Here is a 20,157-nt window from a genome sequence, read left to right on the forward strand (position 1 = left end):
CCCCGACTGCCGCATGCGCACTCCACGCTCGGGAAAGGAAGCGTCGCAGGGCCTTCCCCCAAACGGAAGTGATGTCAGCACATGCGCAGTGACGACGAGGAGGCCGACGGAAAGTAAGGGCCGGCCTGCGTGCTAGCTGGTTTCCGGAAGTGGTGCTGCGGCAGCATGCTTGAGGAGCTGGGTTTAATCGGGACCATAGGTGAAGATGACGAGGTGCCGGGGGATCCTGAGTCTGACTCCGGGGACGAGGAGGAGGAGGTATGAACCGAACGGGTTGGGGGCGCGGCGGCGTGCAGTCGGATTTCCGTGACTGCTTCCGTTCTCCGAGATTCCTCGGGCCCCTGCCCCTAGCTGCTCCTCAGCATCCTCCTGCCAAGCCGGCAAATGTCCCTGGAAGGAGAACCCAAGATCTTCCTCGGTTTGGTCGCCACTCGTTTTCAACCCTCACCTCTGCGCCTGTGCCGGCAACGCGCCGTGTTGTCTTGGCGAACCCGGTCCCCCTTCACTGATGTTGAATCCAGGCTCTATGTGATAGAGATCCAGGGGCGAAGCCAGACGTGGTTCCTGATCAGAGGTTTGTTCATTAAGCCAGTATTTATTGACGTGGAGGTATCTGTAGGCTACACCTAGTGGTCAGCGTTCAGGACATAGCAGTGTACAAGATGGGCAAGGACACCACTCTTCTGAAGCTTATGCTGGGTGTGAGGCTTACAGACATTAAGCGGTGTGGCAATTACAAGAGGAACAGTGTCATGAAGAAGGTGCTCACCCTACAAAGATCCAGCCCGGGTGTTTGCCCCACTGTGGCCTCATCTGCCCACACACACCTCCACCCTGGTGTCTCATGGCCTCCACGAATTCAGCTTTACCAAAGCTGAACTCGGATCCCCCTCCCTTCCCAACCTGCTTGGTCTAGAGCCAGAAACCTAAGTGCCATCCTTGACAGCTTCTTTTTCACTCCCCTCCAGTTTCGTTCAGGCTAGCTCAGCTCTTTAACTTCTCCCCCTTTCTCCTAGCCCACCCTAGCCCAGGCCACTGCCACCTTGTGCCTGGACACCCAGCATCCTTTTTTTTTTTTTTTTAAGATTTTATTTTTATTTATTTGACAGAGAGATCACAAGCAGGCAGAGAGGCAGGCAGAGAGAGAGGAGGAAGCAGGCTCCCCGCTGAGCAGAGAGCCCGATGTGGGGCTCGATCCCAGGACTCCGAGATCATGACCTGAGCCGAAGGCAGCAGCCTAACCCACTGAGCCACCCAGGCGCCCCGACACCCAGCATCCTAAGGAACCTGGTCTCCAGCTCTTTTTCTTGCTCCTCCTCCCACCCCACCCCATTCACTACTTAGCAGCTAGACTGATCTTTTCATTTCTTGAATGGAAAACTATCATTAAAAAGGACTGGAGCAGGGCACCTGGGTGGCTCATTTGGTTAAGCGACTGCCTTTGGTTCAGTCATGATCCTGGAGTCTCAGGATCGAGTCCCACATCAGGCTCCCTGCTCAGCGTGGAGTCTGCTTCTCCTGCTGACCCTCTCCCCTCTCATTCCCTTCTCATACTCTCTCTCTCAAATAAATAAATTAAATCTTTTTTTTTAAAGATTTTTATTTATTTATTTATTTGACAGACAGAGATCATAAGTAGGCAGAGAGGCAGGCAGAGAGAGAGGAAGAGAAGCAGGCTCCCCGCCAAGCAGAGAGCCCAGTGTGGGCTCTCTGGGATCATGACGTGGGATCATGACCCGAGCCGAAGGCAGAGGCTTTAACCCACTGAGCCACCCAGGTGCCCCAAATAAGTAAAATCTTTAAAAAAAAGGACTGGAGCAAATATGGCCAACAATAATGCCAAAGTCAAAATATGAAGTGCTGTATGGCTCTCAATAGTTCAACTAAGTACCTGAGAAACAATATATATATGTAATGATTAATAATAATAAACTTCAGGGTGAGAGTTCTTATGAGACTGTTTAACTCAAATGAGGAAAAAAAGGTCAGTGTAGCATTTTCTAGTCTCAGAAGCCATAAAAAAAATCAGCCAGTCTTTCTTCCTTTCCGGTTTTTAGATGTATGGGTTTTTGTCATTGGTTTCTAACTTCATTGAATTGCTGGAAGAGAAGAGAGTCTGTATGATATTGATTCTTTGAAACCATGTGATCAGTTTCAGCACCTACTCCATGTTTGTTCAGAACGCGCGCTCTCTAGGAGCACATGCAGCTCTGTGTGTTCACAGGAATGAAGCTTGTTGATTGTGCTTTTCAGATTTTTTACACGTCTTCTTAATCTGTCAGTTACTGGGAGAGCCGTGTTAAAATCTCCCATGACAATTGTAGATTCCTGTTCTGTGTTCTTTCATCTCAGCTCGTAGTCATCCTGCTTCTCCCTCTTCCCAGGGGCCCATCGTGCTGGGCAGAAAGCAGAAAGCCTTGCAGAAGAACCGCAGCGCCGATTTCAATCCTGACTTCGTTTTCACTGAGAAAGAGGGGGCATACGATGGCAGCTGGGCCATGGCTGAGGTCATGAGCCAGCTCAAGAAGAAGGTGAGATCAGACAGTGATAGGCAGCTCCAGGCCGTGGGCTTAGGGTTGGACAGTAGGTTTCGGGATGTAACTGCACTACCTTTTGCTGTCTGCTTACATTCAGCATATGCCGGAACTCTTGGAAATACGAGGTGTAGGTTTTTTTTTTTTTTTTAAGATTTATTTATTTATTTATTTGACAGACAGAGATCACAAGTAGGCAGAGAGGCAGGCAGAGAGAGAGAGAGAGGAGGAAGCAGGCTCCCTGCAGAGCAGAGAGCCTGGTGCGGGGCTCGATCCCAGGACCCTGGGATCATGACCTGAGCCGAAGGCAGAGGCTTTAACCCACTGAGCCACCCAGGCGCCCCCGAGGTGTAGTTTTGATGGGGTGGGGAGAAGCGGTCGCCAATAACGCCCAGTCTTGATTCAAACCAAAGTGTAAAACGTTGCAGCAGAAATCCATTACAGACCAGTTACAAACACATTAATTGATCTACAGATGATATTTTAAAGTATCAGAAATACCTCATTTCTTCGTTAGAAGAGGTCCGTGATGGCTTTTCCTGAAGGAGGGCATGGCTAACTCAGATTAACTTTAGTATATATATTAAGGGAGACCCTTCCTGATATTAGACACACTAAAATATGGGGGAAAAAAAGGTTTTAGAGGAAATCTGATAATACCAGTCTAATGGTTGAAGAATACCAAATATTACATACAAATTGCTTGACTTAGAAAAAGATGGGCATATTTATGTTAAAATGGTCTCTTTTTTTAGGTGTTTCCTCCTTGTTTTGAATACTAGAGAGAAAACTTTGTTACATGAGTTTGTAACAAAGAGCAGTCTAGCATGTACCCTTTGGTCAGCCCCACAGATACTGTCATTCTGTCACTTGCCAGGTGATGTCACTATTTAGGTCCCTGTTTCCCACCAGAATAGCCAAAGCTGCCACAGATGTTACCATCATCTGCTTATTTGCCAAGATCCCTTGTTTTCCTTTGAGTCTGCTGAGCAAGCTAGAAGATGCATCCACATTATTTTCCATTTCATGGGCCTCAAAGAAAAACACTTTACTCCACTCTGTTAGTGTTCTGATTCAAATAAACTAGCATAGCCTCTTCATGGTCACCTGGACAGGATTTCTTTCTGACTTTTTTCCTTTTCGGTACTTTTTCAGAGAATGCCAGAGAAATTGTTCTTTTTCAAATTAATTATGAGGTGTTTGTTCCTCCGGTCCATGTTCTGAGGAAAGTTCACTCTAGGTTCACTTTACAGATACTATGTTTGTTCCCAGGTCCTGGCATATAGACCCCATGTAATTAAAGACTCAGTCTTATGAAGCTTATAGCCCAGCAGGGTCGAAGATAAGTAAATAAGTAATCACACAGTTAATTGTAGTTGTGGCAAATGCCGTGGCAGTTCAGGGTGCTTCGAGCGTATGTAAAGGAGGCCTGCCGTTGCTTACCCTTTCTAAAAGTTACAGCAGTATCCAGCATTACTGGAGTTTGCTTCGATTTCGGCATTTAATTGCCAGCTAAATTCTGTCTGATTGGCATGGGGAAAGGTTTTTCTAAGTAGCATTCAGATATAAATGGGACATCTCTTGGTAATTCTTTTCTTCTAAATAGTAAACACTTTCTAAAATGTGGATGTTCTTCTTAGCTCCAGGTAAAGATGTTTCGCACTTGACTATTTTTTTTTTCAAGATTTTTATTTATTTATTTGACAGAGAGAGATCACAAGTAGGCAGAGAGGCATGCAGAGAGAGAGGAAGGGAAGCAGGCTCTCTGCTGAGCAGAGAGCCCGATGCAGGGCTCGATCCCAGGACCCTGGGATCATGACCTGAGCCGAAGGCAGAGGCTTAATCCACTGAGCCACCCAGGCGCCCCAGCACTTGACTATTTATTTATGTTGTTCTGTTGTTGTTGTTGTGGATAATCTGCAGATTGATTCACCTGTCCAAGGACAGACTTCTATATTAACACTGGAGACCCAACCCTCACAGAAGATTTGCTCTGTCTCTTTCCCGTGTATATACTTCTTATCCATCTAATCTTTATTGCAGAGGGCAGCCACTACATTAGATGAGAAGATTGAGAAAGTTCGCAAGAAAAGGAAAACAGAGGTGAGAAAGCAAAGCAGGTACTTCTCTGTGTAAAGCCCTGAGCGTGGCCCTCTCCACACGACCCCACCATTTTCCTTTAAGCCAGAGTTGGGAGTGCGGCGGCGCAGACAGGCTTCTCTGTGTGTCTGTCGGTAAGAATCACCGAGTCGGCAGAGCGCTCCGCACAGGCTGGAGGGCATGGTGTTACTCTTCAGAAGTTCTGGATTTCCTGAAGTTTGCGGTCGCCTTACTTTACTGTGATATTTTTTGCAGGATAAAGAAGCCAAGTCTGGGAAGTCAGAGAAGGAGAAAGAAGCAGAGGAGGCCTCGGAACCGGAGGAGCAGGAAGACCCTGAAGGGAAAGATGAGGACGGGCCAGAAGATGAAGACTCGGAGACCGATTACTCATCAGCTGATGAGAACATCCTCACCAAAGCAGGCAGGCGCTCCGGCCGCGCTGTCAGGAACGGGGACAGGAAATGGGAAAGGGTCTGCCTTTCCTCTGTAGGATTCTCTATGTTCTTCTACGCAGTCACATTTAAGAGTTCCCTGTTGAACTCCTCTAGCTTCTCTTTTTTTCTTGGGGTTTTGTTAGGGTTGTTGTCCTTTGCCAACAGACCATTCCCTTTTCCTCCTCCCCAGCCCCACATAGGGGCTGGCACCTCTAAGAGTCAGACTTATTTGGAGTGATAGATCCCCTGTGTCCCACCTCAGATGGGCCCAGCCACACAGTGGGTGCTCCGTAAATATTTCTGGCGGAAATGAGTGTGCAGGCGTGATCATAGAGTGCAGTGGGTTAGCCTGGTCTCTGACGAGCTTGCCGCACTGTCAGATGAGGCTAATGACAGCTCCCTCAGGCTGTCGTGTGGTTTCAGTGAGGCGTCCACAGAAAGCATTTAGGATAGCGGCTAGCAGATTGTAAATGCTCAGTAAGTCCGAGTGCTGATGGCCAGCTGTTTTTCTCCATAGATACACTCAAAGTAAAGGAGCGGAAGAAGAAGAAGAAGGGACAGGTGAGCGTGAGCGTGGACAACAGCGTGCAGCTGAGCTTTGCAGCATGACAGGATTTTAAGGCCAGTTAGTTTCCTTGGGCACATTTTGCTGAATTCTCATTCTGTCTTTTGACTCCCTGGTATAGGAAACAGGAGGATTTTTTGAAGATGCATCTCAATATGATGAAAACCTCTCATTCCAGGACATGAACCTTTCCCGCCCTCTTCTGAAGGTAATGGCTTCTCTTGGCCACCAAGGGATTATTACAGTCACCCCTTAACTAGGCTCTGCCCTAAACTGGGCTCTTTGCCTCCCTAAATTCTGTTGTCCACATACTTGCCAGGCAACCCTCTTAAAAAGCTCCATCTTGGGGTGCCTGGGTGGCTCAGTCATTGAGCGTCTGCCTTCAGTTCAGGTCATGATCCCAGGGTCCTGGGATCGAGCCCCACATCAGGCTCCCTGCTCAGCAGGAAGCCTTGCTTCTCCCTCTCCCACTCCCCCTGCTTGTGTTCCCTCTCTTGCTGTGTCTCTCTCTGTCAAATAAATAAAATCTTTTTTAAAAAAGTTCCATCTTGGCCTGTAAGGCCTTGCCCTTTCTGGTCTCCTCTGGTGATGTCTTCTAACACTCATCCTGCTCTGGCCATCTTGGCCTCCTCCTTGGCCCTCAAACAGGTTAGGCGTTTTCTTCCTCAGGGCCTTTGCACTTACCAGTCCCTCTGCCTGGAAGGTTTTTCCAGTAATCTGGTTGGGGTGCTCCTCACCTCTTTCAGGGTTCTACTCTGTATCCTCTGCTCAGTGAGACTTTCCCTGACCTTCCTGTAAATCATACTTGTCCCCAACCCCCTTGACTGCTGTGGTTTTTCCATATGGCATGTGATGGTTTTTGGTCTTTTTTTCCTTTTTTTCCTATTGTAAGATTACCAAGGGCAGAGTCTTTATTTCTTTGGTTTACTGCTGTATCTCAGTGCCTCAGACAGATGTCCCACGTAGTAGTAGTATCCACTCGATGAACGTTTGTAGAATGAATGACTGGGAGGGACTGAAGCAGCCCCCACCTGTGGAAGCGTGCCTTGTTTGTTTCATGCTGAGACGACTCCTCCCCATCCTGTCTGACCCCGTCTTTTGCTGCAGGCCATTACAGTCATGGGCTTCAAGCAGCCCACCCCAATCCAGAAGGCATGCATACCTGTGGGTCTGTTGGGGAAGGATATCTGTGCCTGTGCAGCCACTGGGACAGGTAAAAAGGACAGTGACTTGGGGGGTAGGGAGAGGAGGAGGCAGGAGGAGGATATTCAACCTACAGCAGGAGTCTAGGTTGATTTACCCAAGGGCCACTTTGCTAAATACTCAAACATAAATTATAATGCAATAACACCATATAATCGTATTAATTTCCCTTAAATCTCAACATATGTTTTCCTATTTCTTTAAGTACTCTTTGTTTTTTAAAAATGGTTGTATAGTATCCTATTATATAACTGTTTCTATCCTGTAATAAACTGCGCTAATATACAATGTTATGATTAACATTCTTTTCATAAAATCTTTACTCCTATGACTGGGGATTATGTATAAATAAAGGTGGCCTTCATGAGATCCCCTGAAATCTGTGACCTGTAACTATCTTAGGGTGTCTCTGTGATATGACCTCTTGTTGCTGCCACGATAAGCATAAAGACTTTTAAAAATTTAAGCAGGGCAGGGGAGAGGGAAAGGGAGAGACAGAATCCTCAAGGAGACTCCCCTCTGAGAGCGGAGACCAATACAAAGCTCTATCCCATGACCCTGAGACCATATCGGATCTGAAATCAAGAGTTAAATGCCCAACCAGCTGAGCCACCAGGTGCTGCCGTAGGAGTAAAGACGTTATGAAACAGACTTTCATCATGGTGTTTTATATCTGTACGGTTAATTATAGAGTAGAACTAGTCCCATGAAAGAATATTATACAACCATTTAAACGTAAAGAGTATTTAAAGAAGCAGGAAATGCGGTTTTTGTTGTTGTTTTTTAAGTGATCTCTACACCCAGCGTGGAGCTCAAACTCATAACCCCAAGATCGAGAGCTGGATGCTTTACCGCCTGAGCCAGCCAGGTGCCCCTGTTAACGCTTTTTTTGAAAAGGGATTATTGGGGCTCCTGGGTGGCTCAGTGGATTAAAGCTTCTGCCTTTGGCTCAGGTCATGATCTCAGGGTCCTGGGATCGAGCCCCACGTCGGGCTTCTGCTCAGCGGGGAGCCTGCCTCCCTTCCTCTCTCTCTGCCTGCCTCTCTGCCTACTTGTGATCTCTCTCTCTGTCAAATAAATAAGTAAAATCTATTAAAAAGGGGGGGGATTACTGAACAGAATATATAATGTTACTGCATTAAGTTTTCAATTTTTATATTTCTGTCCATTAAGAAAAATGCTGATAATCTAGATTCCATTAGGTTAATGTTTATCTTTAGCTGGCTGGACTGTGGGTGATTTTTATTATTTTTATATTTTCTTATACTTCTCGGATTTTTTTGCATGGACCCTGTAATCTTAAAACCAGAAAAAAAGCTTTGTGAAAACATAGCTTTATTTTCCCCTGAGCGGATACGTAGGTCTTCTGGGCTCAGGTGAAAACCTTAACCTTGAAGGGAATGAAGCTTGTCTCTCTGTGTTCTGCTGCCTTCTCCTCCAGGTAAGACTGCTGCTTTCGCCCTGCCTGTCTTGGAACGGCTGATCTACAAGCCCCGCCAGGCTCCTGTCACGCGCGTGCTCATTCTGGTTCCCACCCGTGAGCTGGGCATCCAGGTGCACTCGGTCACCAAGCAGCTGGCTCAGTTCTGCAGCGTCACCACCTGCCTGGCCGTGGGTGAGTGTCCGGCGGTCCCCGAGAGCCTGTGAGGCGGCGGACGGTGGGTGTGCCCCGCCGTCGGAGGACGATGGGTACCAGGAAGGCCTTCCTGTGATTAAACCCGCTTGAAAAACCAGATGAGGTGTTTTCAGAGTACAGAGTTTGGGGGAGGGGAGAGGGTTTCACTGACATTTAACCAACCTTAAAAAAATGAAGCTGCAAAATACAGGGCAAAAAAACTTTCTTGGTATTGAACACATTTAGGACGTAATTTCTGCTTTGTATGAATAAAGAATCAAACACTTGGGGCAGAATCTTTCTGATGATGTTCTGTGGTACCGTTCTCCAACCTTCATGGAGCCCTCGCTATGCAGTGGGAAGGCGAAGGTGATGGAGAAATGATTGGCTTTCGCAGCTGCTTCTGTCAGTCCTTGGGTGTTTGAATCCTTCTGCTCCGAGGTGCCTTCTTGCCTTCACCTTTCTTCACACTTAGCACAATTGTATTGAGATAATTTGTCTCTCCCAACATCTCGTAAAATCCACCCAGGCGGGGCCTTGGTCAGTCTTGTTTTCAGCTGTTTCCCCTGCATCTGGATGGGACGTGGCAGGTGGCAGGGCCCGGTCCGTACTGCTGAACCGCAGACTGACTCGGCCACCCGGCGGGGCTCTTCCTCTGCAGGAGGCCTGGACGTGAAGTCTCAGGAAGCAGCTCTGAGGGCGGCGCCTGACATCCTCATCGCCACCCCAGGCCGGCTCATCGACCACCTGCACAACTGCCCTTCCTTCCACCTGAGCAGTATTGAGGTGCTCATCCTGGATGAGGCTGACAGGTACACCTGAACTGGTGGGGCCCCAAGTGCTTCGGGGTCCCGGGGGCCACACCCACAAGAGAACCTGCCTGTGCGCTGTTTTTCATGGATCTTGCCAGGGCTGTGTGTGTGACGCCGGTTCCGCCGCTCACATTTGGACATCTGTTCATCACTAGTCTGGATTATCCTGCTTTCTCTTTCTCTGTGATGTGATGGTTAAGAGGGAGGGTAGATCAAATTCTGGCTCAGCCATTTCCTGAGATTTGGAAATATTATTTAGATTTTTTTTTTTTTTTTGGAGATTTTTAAACTAATCCCCATACTCAACATGGGACTCGAACTCACAGCCCTGGCATCAAGAGTAGCATGCTCCACTGGCTGAGCCAGGCAGGTGCCCCTGTTACTGAGGTTCTAGAGCAAATCTCTTCTTGTTTGTAAGTGAGCCATAAGAACAATCCTCCCCGCTCCTGGTGTTGAGGATTCCAGGAGCAGCACAGTAGAGTGCCAGTGCACGGTGAGGACTCGCCAGATGGCCTCTGTCACTGTGGGAGGGGACTCCCTCAATCCCTCTTCTCTCATGCGGGTCCCATCTGCTCACCCCTTTCCTTCTTGACCAAACAGAATGAACCTCAGTGAACCGGACTCGTGATCAAAGTGGGGGCAGGGGGAGGAGGCCACAAGCCCAAAGCGCATTCAGGTTTACTCTCCAGTTGAAGCATCTCCGAGCTAAAGAGGTCTGGTCTTCTGACCCCATAGGCCCATCTCTGTGCGTGGCAGCTCCGTCCTCCCAGTGGTTTGGGCCAGAATTCTTCACCTTATGCTTGTGTCCTCATCTCCCATCCACGGAGAATGCATGGGGAAGTCCTATGAGCACAGCCCCACGTAGGGACTTCTGCTCTTGCTGTCTTCTCAGCTCAGAATGACCTGTACCTTCTTCTCATTTCTGTTCCAGTTGTCACTTACCCAAAGGGCCTTTGCTGGCTACTGTCTACAACAGTTCCTGCTTTCCATTCTCTGAGGTGCTATGCCTCTCCAACCTCCTACATTGTCACCCGAATGCCCATATGGTGCTTGTGACCCTCCTGTCCCTGGGACCCATTTGTGAAGGGCTGGCTTTGTGCTGCTTGCTCTTCTGTGCCCAGGGTTGTGTCTAGTATCTAGCAGATGCTCAGTAAGGGTTTGTTGAATAACTGATTCCCCCAAAGCAAATGAACCATTCTCGAGTCATGAGGGAAGTCAAGGAGATATTTCTGAGCAAAGGGAACGTGATCGGGGATTGAGGTGTTAAATGGGAAGGGAACTGTAGTCTTAAAAAAGTGTTAAGATCTCGGAAGACCAAGAAAGGCTGTGGGTGTTTCCTGTTAGGGAGATCAAGGACCATGACAGCTGAATGCGGTACGGGATGCTTGCTTGGAGCCTGAACTGGGGGAAGAAATATTGTGAAGGACTAAGTCATCTGAACAAGTCGGAGTCAGTAATCCCACTGAGTAGTATTATCTACACAGAGAAGAAGGGTCCTTTACAGAAAAGAGAACTGGCCGATACCACTTCAGTCATGTGGTCAAACTCACCTCAGCGGTACTGGGACAAACAGACAGTCTGTGTCTCCCGGTGGAGAGGGTAGTGCACAGCCGCACCCCTGCACATTCTTGGCGCGATGAGTTACCTAATCCAGTCACTGGGAAATGAACAGACAAAGACAGAATGTGAAAAAGCTTGGGGAGACTTCTGTAGATTAAGGGAGACTAAGGAAACAGGATAACCAGTGTAAAATAGAAACTTTGGTTTCCTGGATTTAAATAAATGAAAAGATAGCTATAAAATGACATTTCTGGGACAGTTAAGGATATCTGAATTTGGACTGTTTCAGGTATTATTCAAACACTCAAATGTTTGGGGTGTGATAATGACATGATGGTCATATTGGCGAGGGTCCTTTCTTAGGGAATGTGTGCCGAGATGGGGTAAGGTATAGTGATGTCTGCTACTTATTTATGTATATTTCAGCAAAAAGAAAAAATAAGAAAGATAAAGCAGATGTGGCCAGATGCTAGTGCTTGATGAATCTTGGTGAAAGGGTAAACTAACAATATTAATACATAAGTAAATACATGTAACCAGTTACAATATCGGAATAGCAGCTTGGCTGATGTTTTCTGTCCGTCGCTGGGACAGATGTGAGCTCGTCCCTTCCTCTTGATTCCTTGTCCCTGCTCTTCAGGATGCTGGATGAGTACTTTGAGGAACAGATGAAGGAAATTATCCGGATGTGTTCCCACCACCGCCAGACCATGCTCTTCTCGGCCACCATGACGGACGAGGTGGGCCCCAGGAATTCTGCTTGGTGGGGTGAATGCAGGGGACCCAGGTTGGGCTGCAGGGGTTTGGCTGGGGCAAGCATGGCTTGCCTCCACCCCTACTACCTACCCCCACCTCCTGGCAGGCAAGTGAGCATCCCTGTGTTTGTGCTGGGCAGGTAAAAGATCTGGCTTCTGTTTCCTTGAAGAATCCTGTCCGAATATTTGTAAATAGCAACACGGATGTGGCCCCCTTCCTGCGGCAGGAGTTCATCCGGATCCGGCCGAATCGGGAAGGGGACCGGGAAGCCATCGTGGCAGGTGAAAGCCCAGGGAGGGACTGGGCAGGGGGAGCTGGACTCCCTTATCTGCTGGGGTGGCACCCTGAAGTGTCCAAGTATTGCCTGGCACCTCCTCTGATGGGCTCCCCTGACCCCTTGTGTGCTCTGCCACTTTGGCCATGGGTCCTTCCTCCCTTTCTTCTGTCACCTCACCTCCCTCCCACTGTCCAGTCCTCCTTAGGTCCTACAGAACACCCAGCCACTTCCCTCACAACTGCCTCTCTGGCTCTTGGTTCAAGCTGCTGCTTTTCTTGCCTGAATTATTGCAGTGGCCTTGGATTTGGCTCCTACTCCCAGTCTTGTCCCTTGGTGATGCGTTCTCCACCCTGCAGATCATTGAAAATGATCATTTACAAGTGAACATTCACTCATGTTACCTCCCTGTTTACAACCGTCGGGTGTCTCCCATTGCTCTCAGACTCTCAGACCACAGTCCACACTCCCTCGTGAGTGCTCTACTGCCCTCTGGGACCCCGCCCCTGCCTGCCCGGAGTGCTCAGCCTGGGTGTCCAGCCATACTCTCCTGCCTCCGTTCTCTCAAACCCACCAAGCTTGTCCCGCCTCGGGGCCGTCACATTTGCTCCTTGTCCTGCCTGGAATCTCCCCCCCCCCCAAATCTCAGGAAGGAGGCTGCCCTGTCATTCAGCCTAACATCACCTCTTTAGAGAGGCCAGCCTTAAAGCTGGGTCCCCATCTTCCCTTCACTATCCCACACCCGTTGTCACCCTTGGGAGCTGGGAATTGGCTTCTCTTCTGTGCCCTGGAATGTGAGCCTCATGAGGCAGGGAGCTTGCCTGTCTCCCCCTGTGCCAGCCAAGCAGCCACTTTACAGGCACTCTGCTCTCCTCCCCGCCCCCCCAGCTCTGCTGACAAGGACCTTCACTGACCACGTGATGCTCTTCACCCAGACCAAGAAGCAGGCCCACCGCATGCACATCCTTCTGGGGCTCATGGGGCTGCAGGTGGGCGAGCTCCACGGCAACCTATCACAGACGCAGCGGCTGGAGGCCCTCCGGTAAAGTTCGGGGGGCTGAGGCTCTCCTCACTGAGAGAGGGAAATACCACCCGGAGGTTATGTTAGAGCGCTTGCAGGGGTTGCAGATGGCACGGTCCCCCACTTTAAAGATACTTGTCCAGCTGCTGTAAGGTTATGTCTTAGGTAACATTGAGAATTCCTTGCACCCTCGCAGAAACCGACACTGATGCCCCAGGGCTCGAATGTTGGAGCTGCTGAGTGGGGCCACAGCAGGAAATTCCGACTTGGGAAACAGCACATGTCCTGTTCTCTATAGCTTTTCCAGAGCAGCGGGTCATACCTGGGTCTGTTAGGATGAGATTTGTTATCAAAGCCAGCCACCATTTCTTGAGCAAGTACTTTGCCATGTCCTGTGTTTTCCATGTGTTTGATTTTGTTTAATTCTCAGAGAATGGAGTCATGCTCGTAGGCCCAGAGAGACCCTTTAGAATTCTTATCTGCATTTATCATAGGCAGCTGAAAGGTATTTTTTTTAAAGAAAGGCTGCTTTGAAGCCTGAGACATGTGCATATGCTCCTTCCTACAGTCTAGCTCTGTGGTTCCGGCACTTTTAAATTTGTAAGAGTTGGGGCTTAAGGTGGTATAAACCAAACTATGTTTGTTCTGCGTTACAAGATGTTTAAGGTGTTGTGTGAGTATCAGATGGTCTGACATTTAGGATCTCGTTTAGATTATCACTGTGACGATCTGTACTCTCCTGCTTGAATCCAAAAGGATTTGTGTTCTTTCTGCTGGCTCAGCCTCTTGTGGAGCTTTTCTGGGGTTGAGTATCCAGGTGAACATCTGCTTGTGGCTATTTCTAGGCGCTTTAAGGACGAACAGATTGACATCCTTGTGGCCACAGATGTGGCAGCCCGTGGACTTGACATCGAGGGGGTTAAAACGGTGAGCAGCCCGTCTTCCTTGAACCTTTGGTGGGAGTCTTTATGCCTCCTTGTGTCCTGTCTCTCTCCAATTTCCAGGTCTGACTTTGACCTGACTTGGACCTACTTTGCAGGTAATTAATTTCACAATGCCCAACACCATCAAGCATTACGTCCACCGGGTAGGGCGAACAGCGCGGGCTGGCCGGGCTGGGCGCTCAGTGTCTCTGGTGGGAGAAGAGGAGCGGAAGATGCTGAAGGAGATTGTAAAAGCCGCCAAGGCCCCCGTGAAGGCGCGGATACTTCCTCAAGGTGAGGCACCACTGCAGCAGCTCAGGGTGGTTGGGGTGGGCAGGGCAGGTCCTGGATCAGACTCTGGGACAGAGCCAGAGCAGAGAGTAAGAGGTGAGAGTAGTCAGGAGCCGGATTTGAACTCCAGTCCTGCTACTTCCTTGCTGAGTGCCCCTGTGCCCGTCTCCCCTTGCCCCTCTGTGTCTCTCTCTGTGTGAAAGGGAATGATGACAGACTTAGGCCTCGAGTGCCCCACTCATAGTTTATTTTCCAATCTTTGGGAAGAGAAGGCTTCTTGGGGCAAAAGCCCAGTCAGCACCTACTTGTTCTAGATGTCTTTCATTCGTTTCCTTCTCATCAGTAGGGTCCCATTCTTTTTTTCAATTTATAAAAATAATATATATTCCGTATTAGAAATTAGTAAATAAAAGCCAAAAGGTAATTGCTTGTGGAAGAGCTCACCACTGTTACATTTAGGCACATATCCTTTGAGACCTTTCTTCCATTCATACCTGTCTTTTTTCTTCTATTCTTTCCATTTTCACTTAATTCATTCCATCAGCTAGCAATTATTGAGTACTACCAAGTGCCCGGTGCTGTTTATTCTATCCTAGGTATTAGGAATATAGTAGGAAGCAAAACAGCTGATACTCTGTGGGAAAAAAAACAATAAATAATGAGAGTAGATGTGATCCAGAATGACAGAGGAGGAGAGATACTGCTTTCAAAAGCTGTTTAGGAAAGGCCTCTGAACAGATGGCATTTAAGCTGAGTCCCAGATAAGAGTGAGGCAGCCGTGAGTGGTCTGCGGACAGTGTGCCAAGCAGAGAAAACCAGGGCAAAGCCTCGGAGGCAGGAGCAGACGTGATGTGCGAGTCAGTGAAGGAAGAGCCAGAGGGCCCAGGGCACGGTGAGCAAGGGTGGAGATTGAAACTCCGAGACGTAGGCAAGGGACACGTGTAGGAGTTTGAAATTTATTCCAAGAGCAGTAGGCTCTTTGGGGACTGGATGGGGGCTTGTTGTGAAGCAGATAAGTCACCCATAAAACCCCCAATTTTCTGTTGTCACTAAATACACATCAATCTTATTTGCATCAGTTACATAGTATTTATGCTTATTTAGAATTTTTTGTTGTTCTCTCCCTTGAGATGTCATCCTCAAATTCCGGGACAAGATTGAGAAGATGGAGAAGGACGTGTATGCAGTTCTACAGCTCGAGGCCGAGGAGAAAGAGCTACAGCAGTCGGAAGCCCAGGTGGGGCTGCCTGCAGGGTGGGGGCCCGCAGGGCCTGGGCGGGAAGTGGGCTGCGGCAGCCTCTGCCCATCATGCCCTGCCGAAACACGGGGTCGGCCACACGAGTGCCCCCCTGCAGCTACCAAGTCACATCTTACCAGATGGCGCTGTCGTGGCAGCCATCCTTGTGCTGTCTCCACAGATCAACACAGCAAAGCGGCTCCTGGAGAAGGGGAAGGAGGCACCAAACCATGAGCCTGAGAGGAGCTGGTTCCAGACCAAGGAAGAGAGGAAGAAGGAAAAAAGTATGTTGGAGAGGTCCCTCACAAAAGCTGACCACAGAATTCTAGAACTCAGCAAGGCCACTGCTAGGTCTGTTGCCAGAAGAACTGAGAACAGGGACTCCGAGGCACACTGTGTGCTGGGGTCCACAGCAGCATTAGTCACAGGAGCCACGGGTAGAAGCGACCTATGTGTGTTGGCAGACCGACAGTCACACGGATGTGCACCCATCCCATGGAGTGTGGTGTAGCCGTCATGGAGTGGGTGCACGTCGCAAGGTGAACCGAAGTGAGATGATCCAGACGCAGAAGGACAGATAGTTATGGTTCCTCCTCATAGGAGGTAAATCCGGAGATGCAGAAAGTAGAATAGCGACTACCAGGGCTTGTGGGGAGGGAGTCATGAGTGGTTACAGATGTATTGGTAATGAAGAAAAAGTCACAGAAACAGGTCACAGTGATGGCTGTGCAATACTGTGCACTTGATGAACGCCACTGAATTGTGTACTTAAGAATGGGTAAGGGCTCTCGCGCGGCACAGTCAGGTTGTGTCCAACTTTCAGTTTCAGCTCAGGTCATGATCTCAGGGTTGTGAGTTCGAGCTCCGCACAGGGCTCCGTGCTCAGCAGAATCTGCTTAATGCTTAAGACTCTCTCCCTCTGCCCCTCTCACTGCTCTCCCTCTCTCTCAAATAAATAAATATTTAAAAAAAAAAGAAGAATGGATAAAATGGCAAATTTTATGTTGTATCTATTTTGCCACAATTTTTAAAAAGTAGGTCAGGAAGATATTTATATGTATTCCCTGCCCTCCTCAACCCCCTTTTTATCACACAGATTCACATTTTTCTACACCTTTTTTCAAGTTAATTTTTAGCTTACATTTTATACAAGCACATACGTAGCTGCTTTTTTTTTTTTTTTCTTGCTTTTTTTTTTAATGGCTGCTTGGTCTTCCATCATGTGGGTAGATTATAAGTTATTTAATTAATCCCCTCTTGAGGGACATCGAAATTGTTTGTAATCTTTTGCTATCTAACCGTGTAGTGAGTTAACTGTACAAACGCCCTTTCACAACTAAGCATGTGCATTTGATTTGCAAGATAAATTCCCAAAAGTGAAATTATAGGCCGGAAGATATGTGCATTTATTGTTTTGTTAGGGATTGCAAAGTTACCCTCCAAAGAGATTGTACCAGCAGTTTAAGAAATACTGCCTATATCTGATGGGACAAAAAGTTAGGGTACATGCATGTTAAATTTCTGTGTTAAACATAGTCACAACAGCCATATGGCGGGAAGGTGTGGGAGTATAAATGAACCATACCATCTTTCACAACATGCTAACGAATGCCTCAAGTGGATTAATGGAGAGAGAACAGAACAAGCATCGTAGTGAGATGGAGAGGTAACCACCAGCAGAGGATGTGACTGGCTATTTCTCATTTTGAACTCTTACGTACCAATTTAAAATACGTGTACTGCTTTGAAAAAATGATGTAAAACGGTACCTAGAATCTCGTACTCTCTCCTCATCCTAGTTGCCAAGGCTCTGCAGGAGTTTGACTTGGCCTTAAGAGGAAAGAAGAAGAGGAAGAAGTTTATGAAGGATGCCAAGAAAAAGGGGGAGATGACAGTAAGTGGCTGGGTGCCTGTCCGGGGGCATGGGTCAGTCAGCACTTCGTGGTCTGTTCTGTAATCACGTCCTTCTTTCTAGGCAGAGGAAAGGTCCCAGTTTGAAATCCTCAAGGCGCAGATGTTTGCTGAGCGGCTGGCCAAGAGGAATCGCAGAGCCAAGAGGGCCCGAGCAATGCCTGAGGAGGAGCCAGCAAGAGGCCCTGGTAGGCAGATGGGGAGGAGGGCCCACAGGAGCTGGCAGGAACGTTCTCCCTGAAACTTGTGCTTCTGGTCAGGGAGAAAATTGGAGGGATAATAAGAGCCCATATTTTTTGAGTAGTGTGTGTACCAGTATGTACAGTTACTTTTGGGTTCCCAAGTGGTGAAGTGACCCCATGGTCAGTGGGGAGAGCTAGGACCTGAACCCAGGCCTTTCTGACTTGAGCCTAAGTCCTTACATCCTGCTCCTTAGAGAAGCAGGTCAGGGAAAAAAATTAGTGAAGTCAATCTTCAGCTCATTTCACATTTCAATGGTTCTTTTCACTTTGGGAGTCTGCAGTCATCCTTTGGAGTGGTTTGTCTCACCTGCCACTTCTCAGTTCCTCATCTGTTTTCTGCTGGGATCCAGTGTGTCTTATTGCCATGTCAGTAAATCATCTGGCCGGAACATCCACTGAACTCGGAACTGTTACCCTGGGCTTAAGGATAGGATTTAGGAGCTTGGGCCAAAGAGCGCAATTCTAACCCATTCTTCCTGTGCACAGCCAAGAAACACAAGCAGGTGAAGAAATCTGTATTTGATGAAGAACTTACCAACACGAGCAAGAAGGCCCTGAAACAGTATCGAGCTGGGTAGGGTTTTAAGTCACCATGGGGCTCTTTGTATTTTGAGCAGTTATATCCCTTCTTCCTCCTCCTGTACTCCCCAATTCCCATATACTTGTAGCTTTAGAATATATAGTTTTAAGGGTTCCTGTCTGAACCACCCCTACCCATCCTCCACCCCCAGCTAAGATCATCTCAGGATCCCAGGGTAAGAACAGGAGAAAAGTATTAAGGCCCTCCTGTCTTGGAGGTGAACATTTCTGGTTCAGAAATAGACCTTTCTCTCAGGAGAGCTAGAAAGGCAGTGGATCCTGGTTTGCTCTTAGGAATGTGTTACCCCACCCCCGCCGCCCAGTATCCCTTGGGCTGGGGTTGGGTTGGGGATAGATGAAGCTTCCACTCTTGCTTTAAAGCTGGGCCCTGACTTCCACAATCCCATATTGTCGGGTCAAAGCACCAGGCTTAGAACCTCACACCCTGAAAATGGTGTCTCGGTGATGCTGCTGCTTCCTGTGGGAGCTGGGTGGGGGCGACAGTGAGACATGTCTGTCTGTCCAGCTTCATTTCAGCCTCTCATCTTCTTACTTGCAGCCCCTCCTTTGAAGAAAGGAAACAGTTGGGCTTGCCCCACCAGAGACGAGGAGGAAACTTCAAGTCTAAATCCAGGTAACGTTTGCCATTTTGGAGGGCCGGAGGCTGTGCCTGTCTGGGATTGGACCTCACTTGGGAAAGCACCTCCTTCCTCTTTCTGGTTTTGAGAGTTGGTCTTTCTTTACTCTGCGGATTTTCTTCGTAGGTACAAGCGGAGGAAGTAGCTGTGTTGGCCTGAAGTTTGTGGGGGCAGCCCTTACCTTCCTTGTGGAAGTCATCCTGGTTTGGTCTCTTCTCCCCATTTGTAAAAAAAAAAAATTTTTTTTTAAATGTAAAGTCTGTGTCATTCGTACATTAAAAAAAGAACGTAAGGTAAGGGGGTGGGGGTGGTATGGGGAGTTATTTCCTAAGCATCCCCGTGAATCAGCCAAGGCTCTTCTTGCTGATTAACTTTCACATAAATAAGATACCAAATGGGAGGTGCCTGGCTGGCTAGGGGGAATGTACGACTCTTGATCTTGGGGTTGTGAGTTTGAGCCCCGTGTAGGGTGTAGAGAGAACTTTCAGTAACACTTAAGAAAAAAAAAAACCCAACCACAAATGGAAGTATATTTTGGGAGGGAGAATAAACCAATCTGAATTGTGTATTTTATTCCTCTGTTCATCCCTTAATAATAGCGTAGTCTATCCCATCTACTTCTAACACATCTTTATACTTGTAGAGGAGCTGGATGTGGAGGAAATTCTTCCTAGAAGTTCTTTTGATGTCTGTCTGTCCTAGAACCAAAAAGCTCTCATCCACTGAGCATTAGCCACATGCCAGACATTGTGTACTGAGCGCTGTCTCATTAAATTCACTACACCCTGTGGGACAGGTAGTCATCCCCCTTTTGCACATAAAGAGACAGAAGCTCGGAGAAAGATGGAGTAACTTTCCAAAGTTACGCGGGGAGTTCAGGTTTTTGAAACCAGGGTCTGAACCCGTATCTAACTGTGCTATAGAAGTGCTACTGGAGAGATGGAAGCTCAAAGGGGACAGAAGGGATCCCAGATAAATTAGCTCCTTGTTGCAAAAAACAGCCTTTACCCTTTAGAGTGGTGGTTCTCATCCTTTCTGAATCATAGGTTCCTTTGACAACTAGATGAAAGGGAGAGGCTTCCCCTTGAGAAAATTGTATGTTTGTAGTCTGTCCTATGTAATTTCAAGGAGTACATACACCTCCCCCCACCAGCTCAAACATAATAGTTATCCAGTGGCACATACCCTTGACATTAAAAGAATGTATTCAAAGCTGTTCTTTTAGGTTGCACCTAAGTCGTCAACAGAAGGTTCCATTTCAGTAACGGGCACAGCTGCATGATGGGAATATGGTTCAGACTCACCGTGTGTATTCGCTTAGAGAAATCTAATTCTAATCTAATGTAAACCAAATCTCCAGGATAAGGTTGTTAGGTTACAAAAGCCAAGTGCAGAACGATATACCGTGTTTTTTTTTTTTTTAAGGGTTATACATTGCAGTGCATAGCTTACCTGTTGGAAG

At 47.9% G+C, this 20,157-nt stretch overlaps 1 protein-coding gene across 1 annotated transcript; it reads left to right on the plus strand.

Annotated features, from left to right (window-relative positions):
* The first annotated feature begins 87 nt into the window (after positions 1-87).
* Positions 88-19,261, plus strand: DDX27 (DEAD-box helicase 27). Its single transcript, XM_047746023.1, has 21 exons — positions 88-258; positions 2,385-2,531; positions 4,578-4,637; positions 4,890-5,055; positions 5,586-5,629; positions 5,755-5,841; positions 6,741-6,846; positions 8,278-8,451; positions 9,113-9,263; positions 11,464-11,563; positions 11,719-11,860; positions 12,742-12,895; positions 13,720-13,801; positions 13,914-14,091; positions 15,219-15,325; positions 15,507-15,609; positions 17,125-17,219; positions 17,301-17,424; positions 17,965-18,052; positions 18,617-18,691; positions 18,822-19,261. The coding sequence occupies exons 1-21, from the start codon at positions 166-168 to the stop codon at positions 18,838-18,840; spliced, it is 2,295 nt and encodes a 764-aa protein (XP_047601979.1). The 5' UTR covers positions 88-165; the 3' UTR covers positions 18,841-19,261.
* The last annotated feature ends 896 nt before the right edge of the window (positions 19,262-20,157 follow it).

The sequence above is a fragment of the Lutra lutra genome, chromosome 9, assembly GCF_902655055.1.
Source record: "Lutra lutra chromosome 9, mLutLut1.2, whole genome shotgun sequence".
Taxonomy (NCBI): Eukaryota; Metazoa; Chordata; class Mammalia; order Carnivora; family Mustelidae; genus Lutra; species Lutra lutra.